This window comes from Oryzias latipes, chromosome 5 (genome assembly GCF_053564925.1).
Source record: "Oryzias latipes strain Hd-rR chromosome 5, Olatipes_Hd-rR_3.1".
Lineage (NCBI taxonomy): Eukaryota > Metazoa > Chordata > Actinopteri > Beloniformes > Adrianichthyidae > Oryzias > Oryzias latipes.
Window position 1 is genome coordinate 31,027,115 of NC_136241.1, and position 16,585 is coordinate 31,043,699.

At 42.4% G+C, this 16,585-nt stretch overlaps 1 protein-coding gene across 3 annotated transcripts in view; it reads left to right on the forward strand.

Moving 5' to 3' along the window:
• Window positions 1-2,793: 2,793 nt before the first annotated feature.
• foxp4 (forkhead box P4) overlaps window positions 2,794-16,585 on the forward strand; it is an 86,433-nt gene continuing 72,641 nt past the window's right edge. Inside the window, exons 1-2 of one of the 3 annotated variants that reach the window (XM_020702951.3) lie at window positions 2,851-3,236; window positions 3,319-3,484. Coding sequence is in view for 1 of the 3 variants with exons in the window: in XM_078946701.1 (XP_078802827.1) it covers window positions 7,696-7,842 (147 nt within the window). In the remaining 2 variants the exon portion in view is untranslated. Of the gene's footprint in view, window positions 3,485-6,547; window positions 7,843-16,585 lie in introns of those variants that run through there. The other 2 variants (XM_023954651.2, XM_078946701.1) reach the window with 2 other exon arrangements.

Sequence of the window (16,585 nt, forward strand, 5' to 3'; positions counted from 1 at the left end):
TCATATGTGTACCAAAGAGGGTGTGGGCGCATCTGAGCATGTTTGTGAATGTTTGGATAATTTACTCTGTGGACTGCATTCCCACACTGCATCTAGTTTTTCTGCTTTTTTTTTTTCTTTTGGTCTTAAATGCAACTTTGGGTTTGATTCCCAAGGCATTGTGGGGATTTTCTTTGCAGCAGTTGTTTGTAAACATCAACAGTTATTAAAATGCATCCTAATTCCACAACGTTATCCCCGAGTGGCTGCGAAAGCTTGCTGCGTCTTTCAATGCATCTGCCGCACATCCTGCGCTCCCAGTAATCTGGCTCGCCACCACACATATGCTTTTGTTTTCATAAGCAAACAAGCAGCTGACTCGGGCCCGGGGCTGAGAACCAAACCCGCTGAAAGTAAAGGCACCGTCCAAAATCCAGTGCTGAGCAGTTGAGAGTGACTTCCACAAGTTGGTGGCAGTTTTTCTTCCTTCTTTTTTTCTTGTTTGAAGCAGCTCTGTGACACTGTGGGTGAGCACTCCCATATTTCTCTTTAATTAAGCCAGGGAAAACGTTGTAGTACAGCCAACCCAGCTCATGTAGCCACTTATGTTTTAATTTAATTACCTGTCCACTTTGATAATTATTCCCCCTGATTAACAGGGAGGGGAAGGGTTCCTAAACGGGATGTGAGATGGGTTAGAGGGCCAAACTGATTTCTTCTCTTCATCATTGGCAAAGAAGAATGAGCGCTAAAGTCCGAGCCGGTTCCATGTTCAGTTTGCTGAGATCGGGCCTGGGACACACAGATGGAAGCAGACAAATGAAGCAGGTTGAAGAGACGTTGTTTTGCTATTTTGGTCATAACTTCACTTTATAACATGTTTTTGCTTGAAATCTTTTTGACATGTGCACACTTCTTTGACACAATTTGGAGTTTGCAGGTCAAGGTCAAATGTGCAATTTTCTAATGACAGCCACTTCAAAAGTATTTCTCACATCAGCGATCCATTTGTGCAGTTTTTAAAGAGCGTCTTCTCTGCAAATCTGTCAGACAACGGCGTAGCAGGAGAGCAAACACACACCCTAATATGCACACACACATATTTTTAGTAGTATTGATCGTGCTAATGAACATGTTGTGATTTACTGCTCTCATGGCTCATTGTTGGGTGGTGCTGTGATGGACTGCCATCATTTTCCAAAGGTAAAAGCTTAGATAGAGGAAAAGCAGAAGGGGCAGGATCTCATTTAATGACCAAAGCAAAATGAATCCAGGATCTTCTTTTGAGTTATGGCAATTTTTTCTGCAGCGACAGGAATGATGTAATTTCCAAATTTCATCAGTAATCTCAACTCTTATTATGATGTCAATTAGTAAATGAACGTGGTGATAACTCTGCAAGAGGACTTGTCAAGCTTCCAAAATACATAAAGGACATATTGAGACAAGTAGACACTAAAAATGTGCCTAATCAAAACAGAACTGTATCTGCACAGAGGGCGTGAAACACAGCAAGCACATCAGAAAGAGGCTTTTCAATGTATATCCAATACATTCTACTTAAAACATATAGTTGTTTTACAATAAATTTGGGTGTTAGAAAGTTAATTTCTTCAAATGTTTAACTCTAGTTTAACTGCATTTTTTTTTCCAGAGAAGTCTGTCACTTTGAATAAAAATGAACAAGAGTAGGAAGACAAAGCCTCTGATCAGGTTTGGACATTTATCCAAACATTTTATTTAAATTTGGCAATCCGAATGTCAATTGGACATTTATTGACGTTTGTTGTTGTTGTTTTTTTTTTAAGTTTGTCTGTTTTGTAACTGAAAAAGCAAAGAATTAAGCAAATTATGGCTCCCGATCAGACTTTTTTATTTTAACCATTTGGACATTTATAATTTCATATTATTTAAATATATAGTTATTTTGCAGTAACTTTGGTCATTTGAGAGTTATTTGCACATGTATGTTTGACTCTTGTTTGAAGTTTGTTGGTTTTTACTTTTAGAAAAATGTGACACTTAAATGAAATTTGCACTAGAAATACCAAGCACCTTACAGCTTCTGATCCTATATTTTTAAAACCATTTGGAAATGTATCCAGACGTGTTATCTAAATAAAGCAATCAGAAAGTTACTTGCACATTTATGTAAGTCTTGTTGTTAAGGTTTGTTTTTACTTTTTCATAAAAGTTTGTCATGGTAACAAAGATTAATGAGTGTGGAAGAACCTCCTGATCCTGTTACAATTTGGATCCAATACATTTATTTCCCAATAAACCTGGTCAATTGAAAGTTTTTTGCATATGTGCTTACCTCTTGTTTGAATTTGATTGTTTGTTTTTTTTTACCTTTACAAAAGTCTGTCAGTGTTGTTAAAAATGCATAAGTGTTGTGGATCAAGCACCTTACAGTTCCTGTTCCTGTATTTTGGACATTTATCCAATACATTTTATTTAAAATATAGTTATTTTGCAGTAAGCTTTGGTCATATGAAAGTTATTTGCATATATGTTAAACTCTTGTTTTTGTGGTGTTGCTATTTTTTCAGAAATGTCTGTCACTCTTGTAAAAAAGCACATGTGTAGAAAGACCCAGCACCTTCCAGCTTCTGATCCTGCTTTGTTTTCCGGCGGTTTTGGAGCTCAAACTTTGTGCAGACTAACATCTGTTCCTCCCTCCCGCCACAATAGCACCCAACTCAGCAAGGATGCAAAGCGGGGTCAAAAGATCAATGCCTTCTCCTCATCCACACACGCACGCACGCACGCACGCACGCACACACACGGGGGCTTCTCACTGGCTGCTGTTTCATTGTGCGCCACAACTTTGCCATGATAGGCCAGCACGGGAGGTGCGCACCTTGCTTTACAGGCATTACGGTAGCGCAGCAGCACTGTCCTCCCGTAACACACACGCGCTCCACACTCGTACACACACACACAGCCCGAGTGATTCAACTCTGATTTCCAGCGAACGAGCGAGCAACAGACGGGATGCCAAAAAGTGGAGAGCGCTGGAGAGGTTAACGCGCAGAACCCAAACCTGCCGAACAGATCGCCGGGAAAACACGGGCAACTAAACAAGAAGAGAAGCAGCGGGGTTTTTTTTTTTCGCCCTCGCGGCAACTTGCACTGAGTGGCAGAGTTTTAGCGGCAGTATTGTTCAGACTTCACTCCAGAGGGGCCACTCCGAGGAAAGAGGACGCACACAAAAGGGAAAAGGAAAGGACTAACGAGCACGCCGTGGCGTTAAAGTAATGCTCCCGCGGTCTTAGATCCTAGGTTTCCTTGTCTCTCCCTCTCTTTCTGTCTGCTCATTTTCCATTTTTATTTTAGTAAATATTTTTTACGTCCCGTCGGTTGGGATCCCCCCACCCCTCCTCCCTGCTTTGTCGCTGCGAGAGAGTGGACGCGCCGGGATCATCAGAGGAGCAAAAGCGGGCTGTCCACATGGTCCAACCACTGGCGTGAAAGTTGACTTCTTCAGAAACCAAGAGAACAGGTTGATGCATTCTCTACACTTTTCCTTTCCCCTCTCTTTCACACTTCCTTCCTTCTCTCTGCGCTCTCATTGAAACTCCGCGGCGCGCGCGCTGCGCCAGAGGAGAAGAGCGACCCAACTCCAACTTCTCAGCGCACGTTGTTCGCCAAACTCCTGCAAGTCCGGCTAAGAATGTAATATGCTGTAGCAGAGGGGGCATCAGACGGCGCTCAGAGGTCTCGTCCTGGAGACTTTCATCCATGGGAGTCTCACTTCAACTCTCCCTTTCTCCATCCTGAAACTTTTTTGCGCTTAAAAAAACTTGGTTTATGCTTTTATTTTGATAAAACTAAAATAAGAAGACGAAGAAGAAAAACGCAGCTCAGTAACAATAAGGAAAACAGTCTTTTCTACTTTTCTACGTCCTTATTTTAAAACTCCCCCCCAAGTTTATACATTTGTAATTCTGATAATAGATTATATTTTCTTTTCTTAAACGTGTAAACGCGGGGCTGCCCGTCAGATTTGCTTCAGTGTCCAAACTTTTCCTCCTAAGTAAACATGTTTGTTGTTTTCTTGTTCGTTCAGATTAAAATAACCGAAACGCCGCGAGGCGTCTGTATTGTAAGAAAATCAACTTTCACTTCTTGTTTTTATAAGATAAAAAAAAGTAGAAAGGAAATTATATCAACATTGACAAATATGGCATGGCAAGAAATTATTTCAGCCAACGTGCAAAACCGAAATACATTTTTTAAAATGTATTTTAAGAGATATATGTTCAAATATTTTACTCATCCTAATGGTTTTAAATTCTTAGAGTAAGGAGCAGCTCACTGAGGATATAGTGAAGCTTTTGTCTTAAGACAGGAGAAGAAGAAGAAAAAAGCTTTTTGGAGTTGACACGGTCAATAGAACCGAAGAACAATACTTTCTTTTCAAACCATTTTGACTTTCAAAAGTGGAAGCGTTTATCCAGGCGTGCCCAGGCGGTTTTATTCATTTAGCAGAGAGTTAAAAAAAAATCAGACGAAGGCTAAAAAAAAGTTTTTTAAGTTTTTTAAAACTGACTTTTAAACGGAAAATAGGCGGAGTAATATTTATTGTGATGATTAGATTATTATAACGGGGATGCATTTAAGGGATTTTTTTAAATCAAGATTTATTAGATGAGGGGGAAAAAACAAAACTTAAGAATAAAAAAGCACAATTCATATTCATAGACAGAACTGTTTTCTACTATAATTTAAATGAAAAAATTAAAGCTGTTAAATAAAAACAGAGCATTTGGAAAAACACATTTTTCCTAAAATTAGAGTAAAAGTTGGCCTCATACTAAGGATTTTTTTTAAATAGAAACGAGTTAAGAGTTAAGAATTGTCTGTGTTTTCTTTAAAGGATAATCTTTTGATTTATAGTTAGTTAATTTGTTTTTTCCCGATGTACTTAAACGCCGCACATTGTGTGAAAAGCAACAACTTTTTAATGGAGAAATCCAAAATTGCGGTTCTGATTCGACCCCCCCCCCCCCCCACCATCATCCACCATGAAGTAGAAGATGCTCTCATGTCAGATGGCCTGAGTGCCCCCCCCCACCCCCCCGTGACTGAAAGCTGCAAACCGCAAAGCGGGGAGAAACGAAATGACAATTAATTGCTGTTAGTTGTCTGTCATTCAGAGGGAAAGCATACAGGCCGTGTGGGTGCGCACCCTGACACCGCCATTATTGCCCCGTGATTGATGGGTACGGGGGCATTTGGCATAATTAATTTTATTTACTGTGTCCTCTCTGTGCTGTTCTGCGCCCCCCCACCCCACTCCCCACCCTCTCCCCCTGTCCTCCGTGGCGCGTTTGCGCGGCGTGATGGCACACTTTTAATTGCGCTTTAATAGAAGATCCAGCAGGAATGAAAACGCTCTTAATCACGTTTTATGACCTTGTCACGGTTCTGGTGTCAAAATGGGACGCAGGTATTTTGTGTCAAAGGGAAGAAAGAAAAAAGTTTTTCTCGTGAAATCTCTCAACAAGTGGGAAACTTCTGCAGAAATCTCTAAAAAAGTAATCTGCCCTGTCAGGTTTTGGTTTATAAGAATTAGATTTTTATTGTTTGATGTTTTAGTAATTTAAAGCAATTAGAAGTTTATTCTATTTAATAGTCTCATTATAGTAATTTTGTATTTTTGGTTAATTAAAATGTTCTGCTGACTGCACCACACATCCGTTATTTAACTGATAAAAAATTTCAGAAAATAAGTTAAAATATTTTTTTATGGCTGCTTTATTTTTCCTGAAAGGATCACGAAGGAAACTCAGTCAGTTTAGTAAATCCTGAACAGAAGTTTGAAGGGCTTCACTGCTTCAGAAAAAAAGATTTTTATTTGAGTAACTAATTACTTACAATAAACTCTTAAAAATTCTCTTTTGTCTAATGGTTTGCTTACAAACAATCCATCCCATCAGCGACTCTGCTTTAATGTAAGGAAAAAATGAGGACTTTGTGAGTTTTATAACAGAGTGAATGTGTGGAGGAAGCCAGAGGTGTCAGAAGCAGATTCAATCTCCTTTTCTCTTTTAGATATTGCGCGTCTGCATCGGCATTGCCACTTTTTTTCGTCTGACTTGCTCCAACACTTTTCCGTCTTAGCCTTTTTTTCCCCTTTCCTCTTCACAGCTGTGTCTTTTCCATGTCCTGTTTTGCCTCATTGTTTGTGGGAGTAACTCGTGTACAGCAGATTTTAATCTGCTTCAGACTCTTTTCTTCACCAGACAATTATTGTTCCTGCTGTGCTTACTGGCACTTACTTAAATTATGATTTTTTATTTTTTTTTAGCTTTGTCCTGTTCTGCATGAGTGTGTGACTGGAGACATGCATGGAACCGTCCAGAGACAATAATGGCAGGGAATCATGTGTGCTTTAAAACCCCTTCAGTTAGATTAAAAGCCACCAACATGATTGTATTAGTCCATAAACTCTATCAGAGAGTCCTTACCTCCAACATCAGCTCACGTGAGAGTGTATTTCATCTGAGTGTGTGTGTTTGAGAGTGCTTTTTCCCAATCCACCTGTCCCGTTGGAGGGAAAATGGGCAGCGTTTGAAGTTTTAAATGTCCTCTGCGTCGGTAGCGCTGTTTGTTCGTCCATCCTTGCAGCAGTGGTTCTCTCCTCGTGATAAACTCAAACCCACAAGTCTGAGTGGGCTCCAAAGTGATGCTTAAGAGCACCCGTACACAACGCTGCCATACGTGTTGGCTTTGACCCGTCATAGATGTGCGCACGTTCACTTCGATTGCAGTACTTAATGCATTACACCTTTTAGAACTGAAACAGTTGCATTTTCTATATCTTTTTAATGGACGCTGAGAAAATAGATCTATTTTTGAATTGTTGGTCCTGAAACTAAATTCGCTGTGGTGTGGCAGATGATTCGGGATTTAACATTTTATTCTCTTTTGCAGAAAAAGAATCAGAAAGTCCTGATCTTTTTTTTTTTTAATTATACTGTTATTCTTTGCTCTTGCATTTTTTCTGACAGAAAAATGAGTTATTACTGTTTTTAAAAAGCAATATATGTTCTAATAGTAAGCATTAATGTATAAATAAGGATGGAAAGCCAGCAAGTGGAAGATGACTGTGCACTGAAGTGATTGACTGCACTGTGAAATTGCCGCCACATTGCTTTAGACTGAGGCCTGATTATACATGTGGTTCTAATTGAACCTATTATTTAGGAGAAGTTCAAGTTGTGTGAAAGTGTGTGTGTGTGCTCAATGTCACATATTTATGAAAGATGAGCTGTGTTTTCTTTTTCTTGAAGAAAAAAAAAATAGTTGGAAGCTGCGTTTAGAGAAAGTGGCCACATGTGAAAAGGAGATGAGGCTTTTTCCTGCTCCCTTTTCAGGGCTCTGTCACTCCTGGTGTGACCACAGCAGTATGAGCTCACTCCTTTGAAACGTGGGCAGTAAGGTGAATATTTGGTCGGACGCCGTCATCGACAGATCTGAAAGAGTCCTAAAAAGAGACATTTTTTTGTTGTGAGGAACCTAGACTGGCGTAGATGCGTTTGACTGGTGCTACCACAGCATGGGCCCATTAGCAGCTGATGGATGTGGGAAGAAGTGACCCAACAGCTCAGAACGGAAGAGAGTGTTTCCTTTGGGTGGAGGAGAGATAGAAATTATGAGGGAAAGGCAGGATGATGTGAGGGAAACAACTGTGTCAGTGGTGGAGGCATGGACTACTACAGCCGAGGAAACATTAGATCAGCCTCTCTGGAGTGCGCTTGGCACCTGAGGAGGGGAGGAAAAGGACTGTGGAGTCTGGAGCCTCCAGAAAGGCAGTCAGAGCTCAGCTTGATTTCTGACACAGAGGATCTTCAGGTCAGTGCCACAGGTCAGGTTGAGCACTTGAGCTGGTGGATGTAAGCAGGAGAATTCCTGAGCAGATCTGTGGAGAATGGAACTGAGAGGACAGCCTGTGGTGCTGGAGCAGAGCATCTTCATGAAGCAGCGCTCAGCGGTCATTGTATCCCCCTGCTAACTCTGCATTGCTCTTGACAGCTGTATTTGTGTTATGGATTTTCCTTCAGTCTTTTTCTGTCTACCCCTTTTTCTCCCCTGCCTCTCCCTCTCGGTAGTCGGCACCCCTCCTCTCTGCCATCACCACCCTTTGACCTTTTGTGAGCACTTCATCAGAGAGCCGTTGGTGTTTTCTAAAGCCCAGCGACAAACTGACAGGGCAGCCGTCAATCGAGCGGGTGACGGAGGGAGCGCGGCAGTGCAAAGCTTCCCTCCGAACAACAGCGTGAATAAACTTTCCGCAGCATGGCTCGAAAGCGCGTCGGAAGGAAAGGGTCAGTGACAGCTGCGAGGCGCAAGATTCAAAGAGTCATGGATGGATACACGCAGGGACTCGCACGTTTAATAAACCGCCTAACTATAGAGGAGCATCACGCCGCTCCCGACTGCTCATTTGACTGCGCTGCAGTTTTAATCTAGCAGACAAGTGAGATTTCTGAGGTTCACACAAGAATAGCAGCTCCACAGTACTCTGCCACGGTCTTCAGATATGAAAAACATCAGTGTTTTCCAAAGACGTTTTTACACCGCCTTAACGATGGAGTTATCACACAAAATCAGGCTGATGTGTTTTGGCATTTGTACCGTATTGTCCACATTACTTCAACTTGGAAGACTTAAGATTATTGGAAAAAGCCGTGCAGCGTTTTCCCCTCATCCCTGATCTTTTCCATCCTGTATAAAAGGAGGTAATAAACATTTAAATGCATCTCATTAAGTTTTCTAATCCTCAAAGTATCGAGATGTTGGCGAAAGTGAGGCTGGAGCGCGGCTGTGCGCTGCTCTTTAATAGTATTAGTATTTGTGGTATTAGTTCCACGGACACGGGATGCCTACTTAAGCTATTAGCATTTGAGGCGCCGCAGGATGATCCATCCTCTGACAGGACGAGCTGTTAGCCAGTGTTTAAACCAAATCACAATAGCCTGCCTGGGTTGACAGATTGACAGAGCTCCAGCGTACCGCTCGCCTGGGCCGCCCCTTCCTTCCTCCCCAACTGCACAACCCCCAGAAAGATTTATCCAACTCCAAAAAGAACAGAGCTGGAAAATTTACTTTCTCGAAACTTGGGGAGGAAATACTCTAATATTCTTTTAAAGCTTGCGATGAGTGCAATTGGGCCAACAGCAACAAATTATACGCTCAACGCTGCTCTATACTTTTTGTCTACCTTTTCTTCCTCTTCGACCGGCTCGGCTTTGCTCAATGGGATTTGGCCTCCATCGTTTTTTTTTTCCTTTCTTTTTAGTCCCGACAGAGCCACCGCTTTTGTTATTATATAGATGCAAAAAAAAATAGTGTCTTCGTGTGTGCACATGGACGTCCAGCTGTAGTCAACTGTCAGTTACTGAGTGACCCTCCACCTCTCTCTGCTTTGGACAAAATTCCTCAAGTTTTAGGTTTTGTTTTTAAAACCTGGAAAGAAAGAAAAGCAAACAGGTTGTTGCTTTCCCAAGACTACTTTTTTTTTTTGCCCCAAAACTATTTATTATTTTTTACACATTTTAATTTGACACCAAAAATAAACAATTTTTACAGAGAACCAAAAACAAGATTTAGAAAAATAAAGAACCTTTTTCAAAGTTTTTTTTTTAATTTTACTAAATACAATTTGAGACATATTGATCTTTTCCTAATGGAAATAGATGAAAAGAATAAAAAAGTTTGTTGGTTAGCTAGTTCTGGATCCACACGAGCCGTTTTTTTTCTTGCTTGGCTGCTTTCTGAGCATTGAATCTCTGTTAGTGCGTCTGTGGCGCATGCACGTGCACGTCTGTGTGCGCTGGGCATTGTTGACCAAGAGACATCTGCCACTAGATTATTCCCAGCTGTTATCTGAATAATTGTGTAATCCCCCCACCCACTCACTCCTCTCTTCCCTCCCTGCCTTCCCCTCCTTCGGTTCCATCATGCACCTCATCGCTTCTTCCTCCGAGTCAGACGGAGAGTGACAAGTGTCTCTTTGGACGGCACGCTATGCGTCTTCAGGAGTGTTTATGAGGCTGTGCGCTTGCGTGGGTAGCCCTAGTGGCCCCCCGGTCACCGGTCATTGTCTGACATTTGTAGAGAGATTTGAGCCCCCCTCCCATCACCTCACACACACAAACACAGACACACAAGCAAACTCATCTCCCTTCCAACCTCTCCTCCCTTCCTCCCCCGTGGCTCTCGAGGAAATAAAAGTAGCCTAATCCTGCCAGATCAAGACTGCTGTCCACCACAGATTTACCAGCCTGTGAATCAGAGCCAGCTCTCATGTTCCTGAGCAGAGAGAAGAGGGAGCGTGGAGGTGGATCGTGTGTTCCTGAACCTTTGGCCTGTGAAGCATCGTTGGGCGACAAAATAAAAAGCAAAGCAGAGGGCAGTTTTCATATAAGGGGATGGAAGAAACACAGAAATTCTATAAAATCTACAAAAGCTAAATGATATATGAGCTAAATTTTTTCTTTAGTAAACTTACCAAAAATAACAAAAAAATCTGAAAATTCATAAAAAATCTTTTCTCTAACATAAAAAAGAACAATTATACTTAGGAAATTCCTGTAGATAGTTAGGTAGACAGTTTTTTGTTGGACATTAAGAGGTAAAACTAAAATTGAATCAGAAAACCAGGTGTTTCCCCGCTTCTTAGCTATTCTTTCTGAGATCTGCAGTAGTGTGAGCATGAACGCCTCTCGTTCATGAGGCGACACGCACGCAGAGAGTCCGCTCTCCTGCAGTCGCCAAGCTGCCTTCATCTCTGTTGCGCAGGCTGCTGGAGAGCGTTCATCTCCCTGTTGGAGTTCAGTCGTCAAAGTAAAGGACTCAGCGCTTGCTGTCTCTCTATTCTCCTTCTAGCTTCTTATAGTGTTGCCCCCCCTATCTCAAACTACCCCCTTCCTCACAGCGGTCTCTCTGCACTCTTCATTAAATCCAAGATGTCATCACAGTTTACCTCCAACACTGGCTTCCTCTGCTCAGGCTGGATTTTATTTGGAGTAATTTATTTTGCATTAGTGAAAAAGACAAGCGTGTGAATGCGTGTGTCACACTTTTTTTAGATGAAAAACTTAAATATTTAAACTGGGAGATAAGATTTTTCAAAAATAAATGGTTAAAAGCTGATTATTTTTCTTACTTTCAAAGTAAGAGCGTTGAGGGGGAAGCAGCTGGAATACATTCAAACTCCTCCAGATTTAAATTTCAAATCTGGACTTTTTTTTAATGTGAGAAGGTTTTTACTGTTTTGAAATGACAAAACATTCCTGGAGATTTCTCCAAAAACCCAAGTTTCCTTTGAGAAGTGGACACTGGCTTTTCAGATTAGCCGAAGCCAGAACGCCCATTCATCCACTGAAGGTCAGTTCTGCTGTTTGCAACCTGTAGGCCTAATCGGCAACTTCAGTTGCAGCAGGTTTCCATTGTCTAAAGGTCAGTCGGGACCGTGCAATAGCCTCTTCGAGTAGTTAGCATAAAGGAAGGAGGGGACTCCGGGAGGAAGCAAGGACTAAAGTACAAAAATGAGGACAGCGGGTGGGGGTGAGTGCCAATGAAACTCTGGTATGCTTTGTGGTGTCAGGCGGGCGTACGGCTTCTGGGGGCTTTGTGCAAAGTTTGCCTGAGAAACGTCGCTAAAGGCTGGGTTTGGATTTGAGCAACTCCCTGGGGGATTTGCTTCTGGAGCTGGTACCAGGGGTCGAGGAAGAGAAAGAGGGGAAGAGCTGGGCTGAGCTTGGCGAGCCGGCATGCCATGGCAGTTGTCCCTTGCATCGGGGCACAGGCCCTGAGTCGCTGATCTAAGAAACACAACGTCAGGCCCCTCCTCCTCCGCCCTCTTTTCTCTTTCTTCCTCTGCCTTCTTTTCCTTTAGTTCCTGACAGATCTGCGCAATGGTTTGAGTGCTGCCTATTAACATACACTCCTGCTTTGGTGTGGAGCACAGGCCCGGCCTATTTACTGGTAATGAGGATAGGGGGCCCGTGCTGTAGTAACTTGTTTGACCTCCGATGGCAGGGTCAAGTTCATCCTGAGGGGCTGTAATTCTCTCTCTTCTCAGCCCAAACACATGACTGCACCCTGGAGAGGGGGGCACAGAGGGAGGGGGCCTCCTTCATCCTAAATTTGAATTTTTTATCCCCTTTTCTACTCTGTGTTCCGCGTCTTCCCAAAGGGTTAATTGACGAGGAAATTGATAGTTCTGTGCGGTAATTGTAGCTTTGAGAGTTCTCTGTCTCCTGTGGAGAAGGATGGGGCACCTGAAGTAAAGACAAAGTAACCGCCTAAAAGAGGAAAATGGAGAGAAAACGCATTTATGGAGAAAGAAAAAGAAAACCCCCACAACTGTACCCAAGCGGGGGCGTATGTGAGTTTGATTGGTTGATGAAGAACAGGGTTGATTGGCTGATTGAGTCTTTTGCCTACTTTTCTAGCAGGTCTCTGATAATCATTCAATTCATTATCCAATCAGAGAAGCTCTGTATCTGCTCTGATTCTCCTTTTGACCCCGTCCTCTCCCAATCCTCCCAAACCTCCCTGAGGAGCCTGAGATGGACAGATGAGCGGAGCGCTCTGTATCTGTTCGGTTCTGCTCCACTGCTCGCTAAACTACAGAGAGACAAACTTACACTAGGCTGATGCCGGCACTGAATAGACGCAGTGCTTCATTCTTTTGCTCCTTCTGGAGGGGCTTTTCTTTCCCAGGGGCAGAGCTTTGTAATTAGTCTTTTTCCAGAAATAGAAAACATTTTCTTTCCCAGTAAAGTCAACGTCTGATGCAGAATTTTTGAGTCATCTTAAATGATCAAGTCTTTCGTGAAATCTTTTTTTTTGGAAAAAAAAAAGTGTTTAGTTATCAAAATAAAAGCAGACTTTTTCTTAATCGAATAGTCAGTCAGAAATTTTGGTCTTTTAGCAAAGCAGGTCTTATGTTAGCTCCAGGCTTGGACATTTAGACTGTTAAGGCCACCCAAAAGCTGTCACCCAGGCAACGTGGTTGCTATTATTTCATTTTCAACATAGTATCCTAAAATTTAGGGTTTATCGTTGCTGTGGATTAAGTTTTCCTTTGCCCTGTTTTCCCTACCTAACCTCCTCCCTTTATATCCACACCACCCACTTCCCTCTGCTAAACCCCCTCCCCTCCGCTCTCTTCTTTTCTTTCTCTTCCCCTCCCCTCTCCTTTCGCTTTCTCTGTCCGTTAATGAGAATGTGTTAACGAGAAAGAAAGATCTATTGGGTATAGCACAATTTATCAGAAAGGCAGAGGTTTGGAAGAAAAAAAAAAAGCGTCGGGCCCTTCAAAGAAGTCCTATTCTTGTGAATGTTTGATGAGACAGTGAAAAGTTCCCCCTCCAACGTCATGGTGTCTGAACAGAAGAGAACAGAACCGTTCTAATCATGCCGCACTGAAAAAAATGACTTCCAACCCGATTTAATTAACTGATAAGAAACGGCTTCAAATTAATTTTTCAAGGATGTTAGATTTTGATTAAGAAACTCCTAAAAGAAATAGACGAATAATCAATTTTTTAATCAACTTACCCAAATGGTAACTGGTTAATATGATAATTCCAGCAATTAGGGCAAATATTGTTAAGCAGCAGTTTCTATGCATCCTGTTAAAGGAATTATAATATCTTTACATCTAATTATGATGGTGATTTAATTTTCTTGTTGGGATACCTCTCAATTTTACCATTCATTATTTTCATCTTCCATTACAGTAATAATAAGATTTAAAAAAAAGAGTTCTAATAAGTTGAAAACTTTTCTTGAATAAAGCTCTTTAGACACCTTGATTGTTTTCTCTCAAACGCTGAGCAAAGAACAGATCTTAAAAATGTCAAATTTTCTTTTAGTCGTTTTTTGGTTTCTAAATTCGCGGTTCTAAAAATCTTGGTTTAGTGTCAGTCCTTTCCTAAAAACTAGCAAAAAAAAGTTTGGAATGATCTTTTTAAGTCTAGCAGAACACAAAAATTCCATCCTAAATGTTGGAAAGAGTGAGGTGTTCACCTGCTCGTGTCAGCACAAATGTGTAGGAGTGTTTGTGTGTTTCTCTAATTGGACAGGTATTGTAGGAGAGGTGAAGAGGGCCCAGTTGAAGAAAGAGGGGGCACAGAGAAAGAGCTGGCAGGGGGTCCAGGGCTTTAGGAGATCATCAGAGAGACAGGGCTCTTCACTTCAAAGCAGGCTTACAGCTGGGACAAATGCTAGCCGTGCTCACATGTTACTGCAACAAATGCACACACACTTCAAATCCAGTGGCTCTTTTTTTTTTTTTTTTTTGCCTCTCATAAGATGAACATCCGTCCCCCCCGTCTCACATTCCTCTCCGCGAGTCTCGGCTGCATCTCTTGCTCCCTGAGCCCTGAACATCAGTGGAGTCGTGCGTTCAGAAGGAAATATTGACAAAGCATTTGGAGAGATGGAACGGCTCCTTTAATTCCACGCCGCTCATATGATCCGCGGTGTTTCCGTCTGGCTGCTAATACACTCACACACACGCAGGCACAGGCATGCTGATCATCTGAATAGGTATTCCTGGCACAGCATCCCCCCCTGCCCCCCTTATTGAGCTCACATATTCAATTAGCAAAACTCATTAGCAAAACTTGGCATTTGTTGTTGTTTTTTCTCCCCTCCTTTCTCAGAATTAATGGTTTTGATATGCTAATTAGCGGGTAATTTAATTTCAAAAGGCCTCAATTAACAGCAACGTTGTGGACACGAGGAAGTTAAGCAGCATAATCTAATTTGCATTAGTAACGAGCAGGGAGTAATTAGTCTCTAATTAGCCACTTCAGACAGCACTTGTGTTTACTTTCCTAATGAAGTGGAGGGGCTTGCTTTTTTTTTTTATACACAGATGCCTGCGTGGGCACATGCAACTGGGTTTGTCACAGAGCACGCATGTGTGTTTACAAGTTTTGTGCACCGCTGTTAAGGTGGGGTGAAGGCGTGGCACGCGGCAACAAAGTGGCATATGGCTTACAGTTTGGCTCCAGTTACACACCAACACACATGAGTACACAAAGAGGTCAGTCCCTGCAGTCTCACGCGGTTACACAAGTACAAACAGTAGTTTACAATCCACTGAAAAATTTCAATCAGCTCGCTTACACACACCACCAGGGATTGTTGGAGGTGTTTTATCTCAATAGTGTTTTCCCCAGTGTAATTTCATGTGTTGCAATGGCTTGCAATGTTTTGGTGTTGTGTTTCATGTATATGCAGGCCCTTTTTGTAGTTGTTTCTGAACAAACTCTTAAATACGTGGAATGGATGAAGCAGTTGGAGAGTGACGTTGCAATCAGCAGCTGCTGGTCGGTGTAATGCTGGGTTTATTTCTGGGTTTGGATGCGTGTTGACAGAGGACCAGCAAAAAAAAGAAAAAAGGACAGCTGGATGGGCCGAGAGATGGATAAACGGGCGACTACATATCAAAGCATACTTTTGTCTTACTCTTTTTGTTAAAGGAACATTTTGAAGGTGACCAGGACATTTTGGGAACAAACAAGTGCAAACTTTTCTTGAATGAGCGTCCCAGAAGCTTGAACTTTTCCATCTGCAGCTGCTTTAAAAATATAATTGAAAACAACAGGCTCCCCTCTGGACTTTTTTGTTTTTTTTTTCAGAGAAGGGTGACAGGGTGGAAGGGTTTAAAGGAGAGCAGCACACAGGGCTTAAAGAGTCTGAGGGGGGGGGGGGGGGCAAGCAGCTGCCCTATTAGCCCAAATCTGTTGTTTGGAAGAGGTGGGGAAGAGGGTGGAGCAAACCACTGATTTTCCACAAAGGAGTGCACACACTTTCTTTCACTTGTTTTGCACAGAGGGCCGCGTTTCCAGATTCTGCTGCAAATAAAAGCTCGTTTAACCCCTAGCACCTATTTGGGTATAGATCCTTCATATTTTACCCATAATCCAGTGCATGTAGGACAGAGGAGGCCATGGGGACCCCATTAACTGACAGCTGCTCTGGTGGAAGGTGTTTTCCAGAAGACATTTTAACCACCAACTCTGTGTATAATAATAGAGGTCAGCAGGCTGGGTGACTTCCTGCTACAAAGAGTGGGATTGAGTGCAGGCTGGTGGGGATGACCAGCACTCAGTGGACATTAGCACACTCTCGATATGCAGGCAAACTCATACACAGTGGAAGGACGTCAACCCCACTGTGGAGAACCTGTATGATTTACACGTTCACAGAGCAGAAGCTGGAAAGAATTCAATAAATATAATGAATGAGGGTTCTGCAGCAATTATGAGCCCATTTCCAAAGCTGACCCCTACTCGCACGCACAAAGTCCCAGATTTATAGGCACAAACATCCACACATGTGCACAAATCCACACCAGATCTCGCAAATACGCATCCATAAATAGGCAACTGATTTACAAATGAGCTGACCTGTGTGTTGGCCTTGCTCTCAGATAGGCTCACACCCCCGCCAGGATGCATAAATCACGGTAGACATGCATATGCATGAGCATCTAAGGAGCTGGGCCCTGCGTATATCTGCATGTACGTGTGTGTGCGTGAAAACTGGGGAGTAGTAATGTTTGTATCGA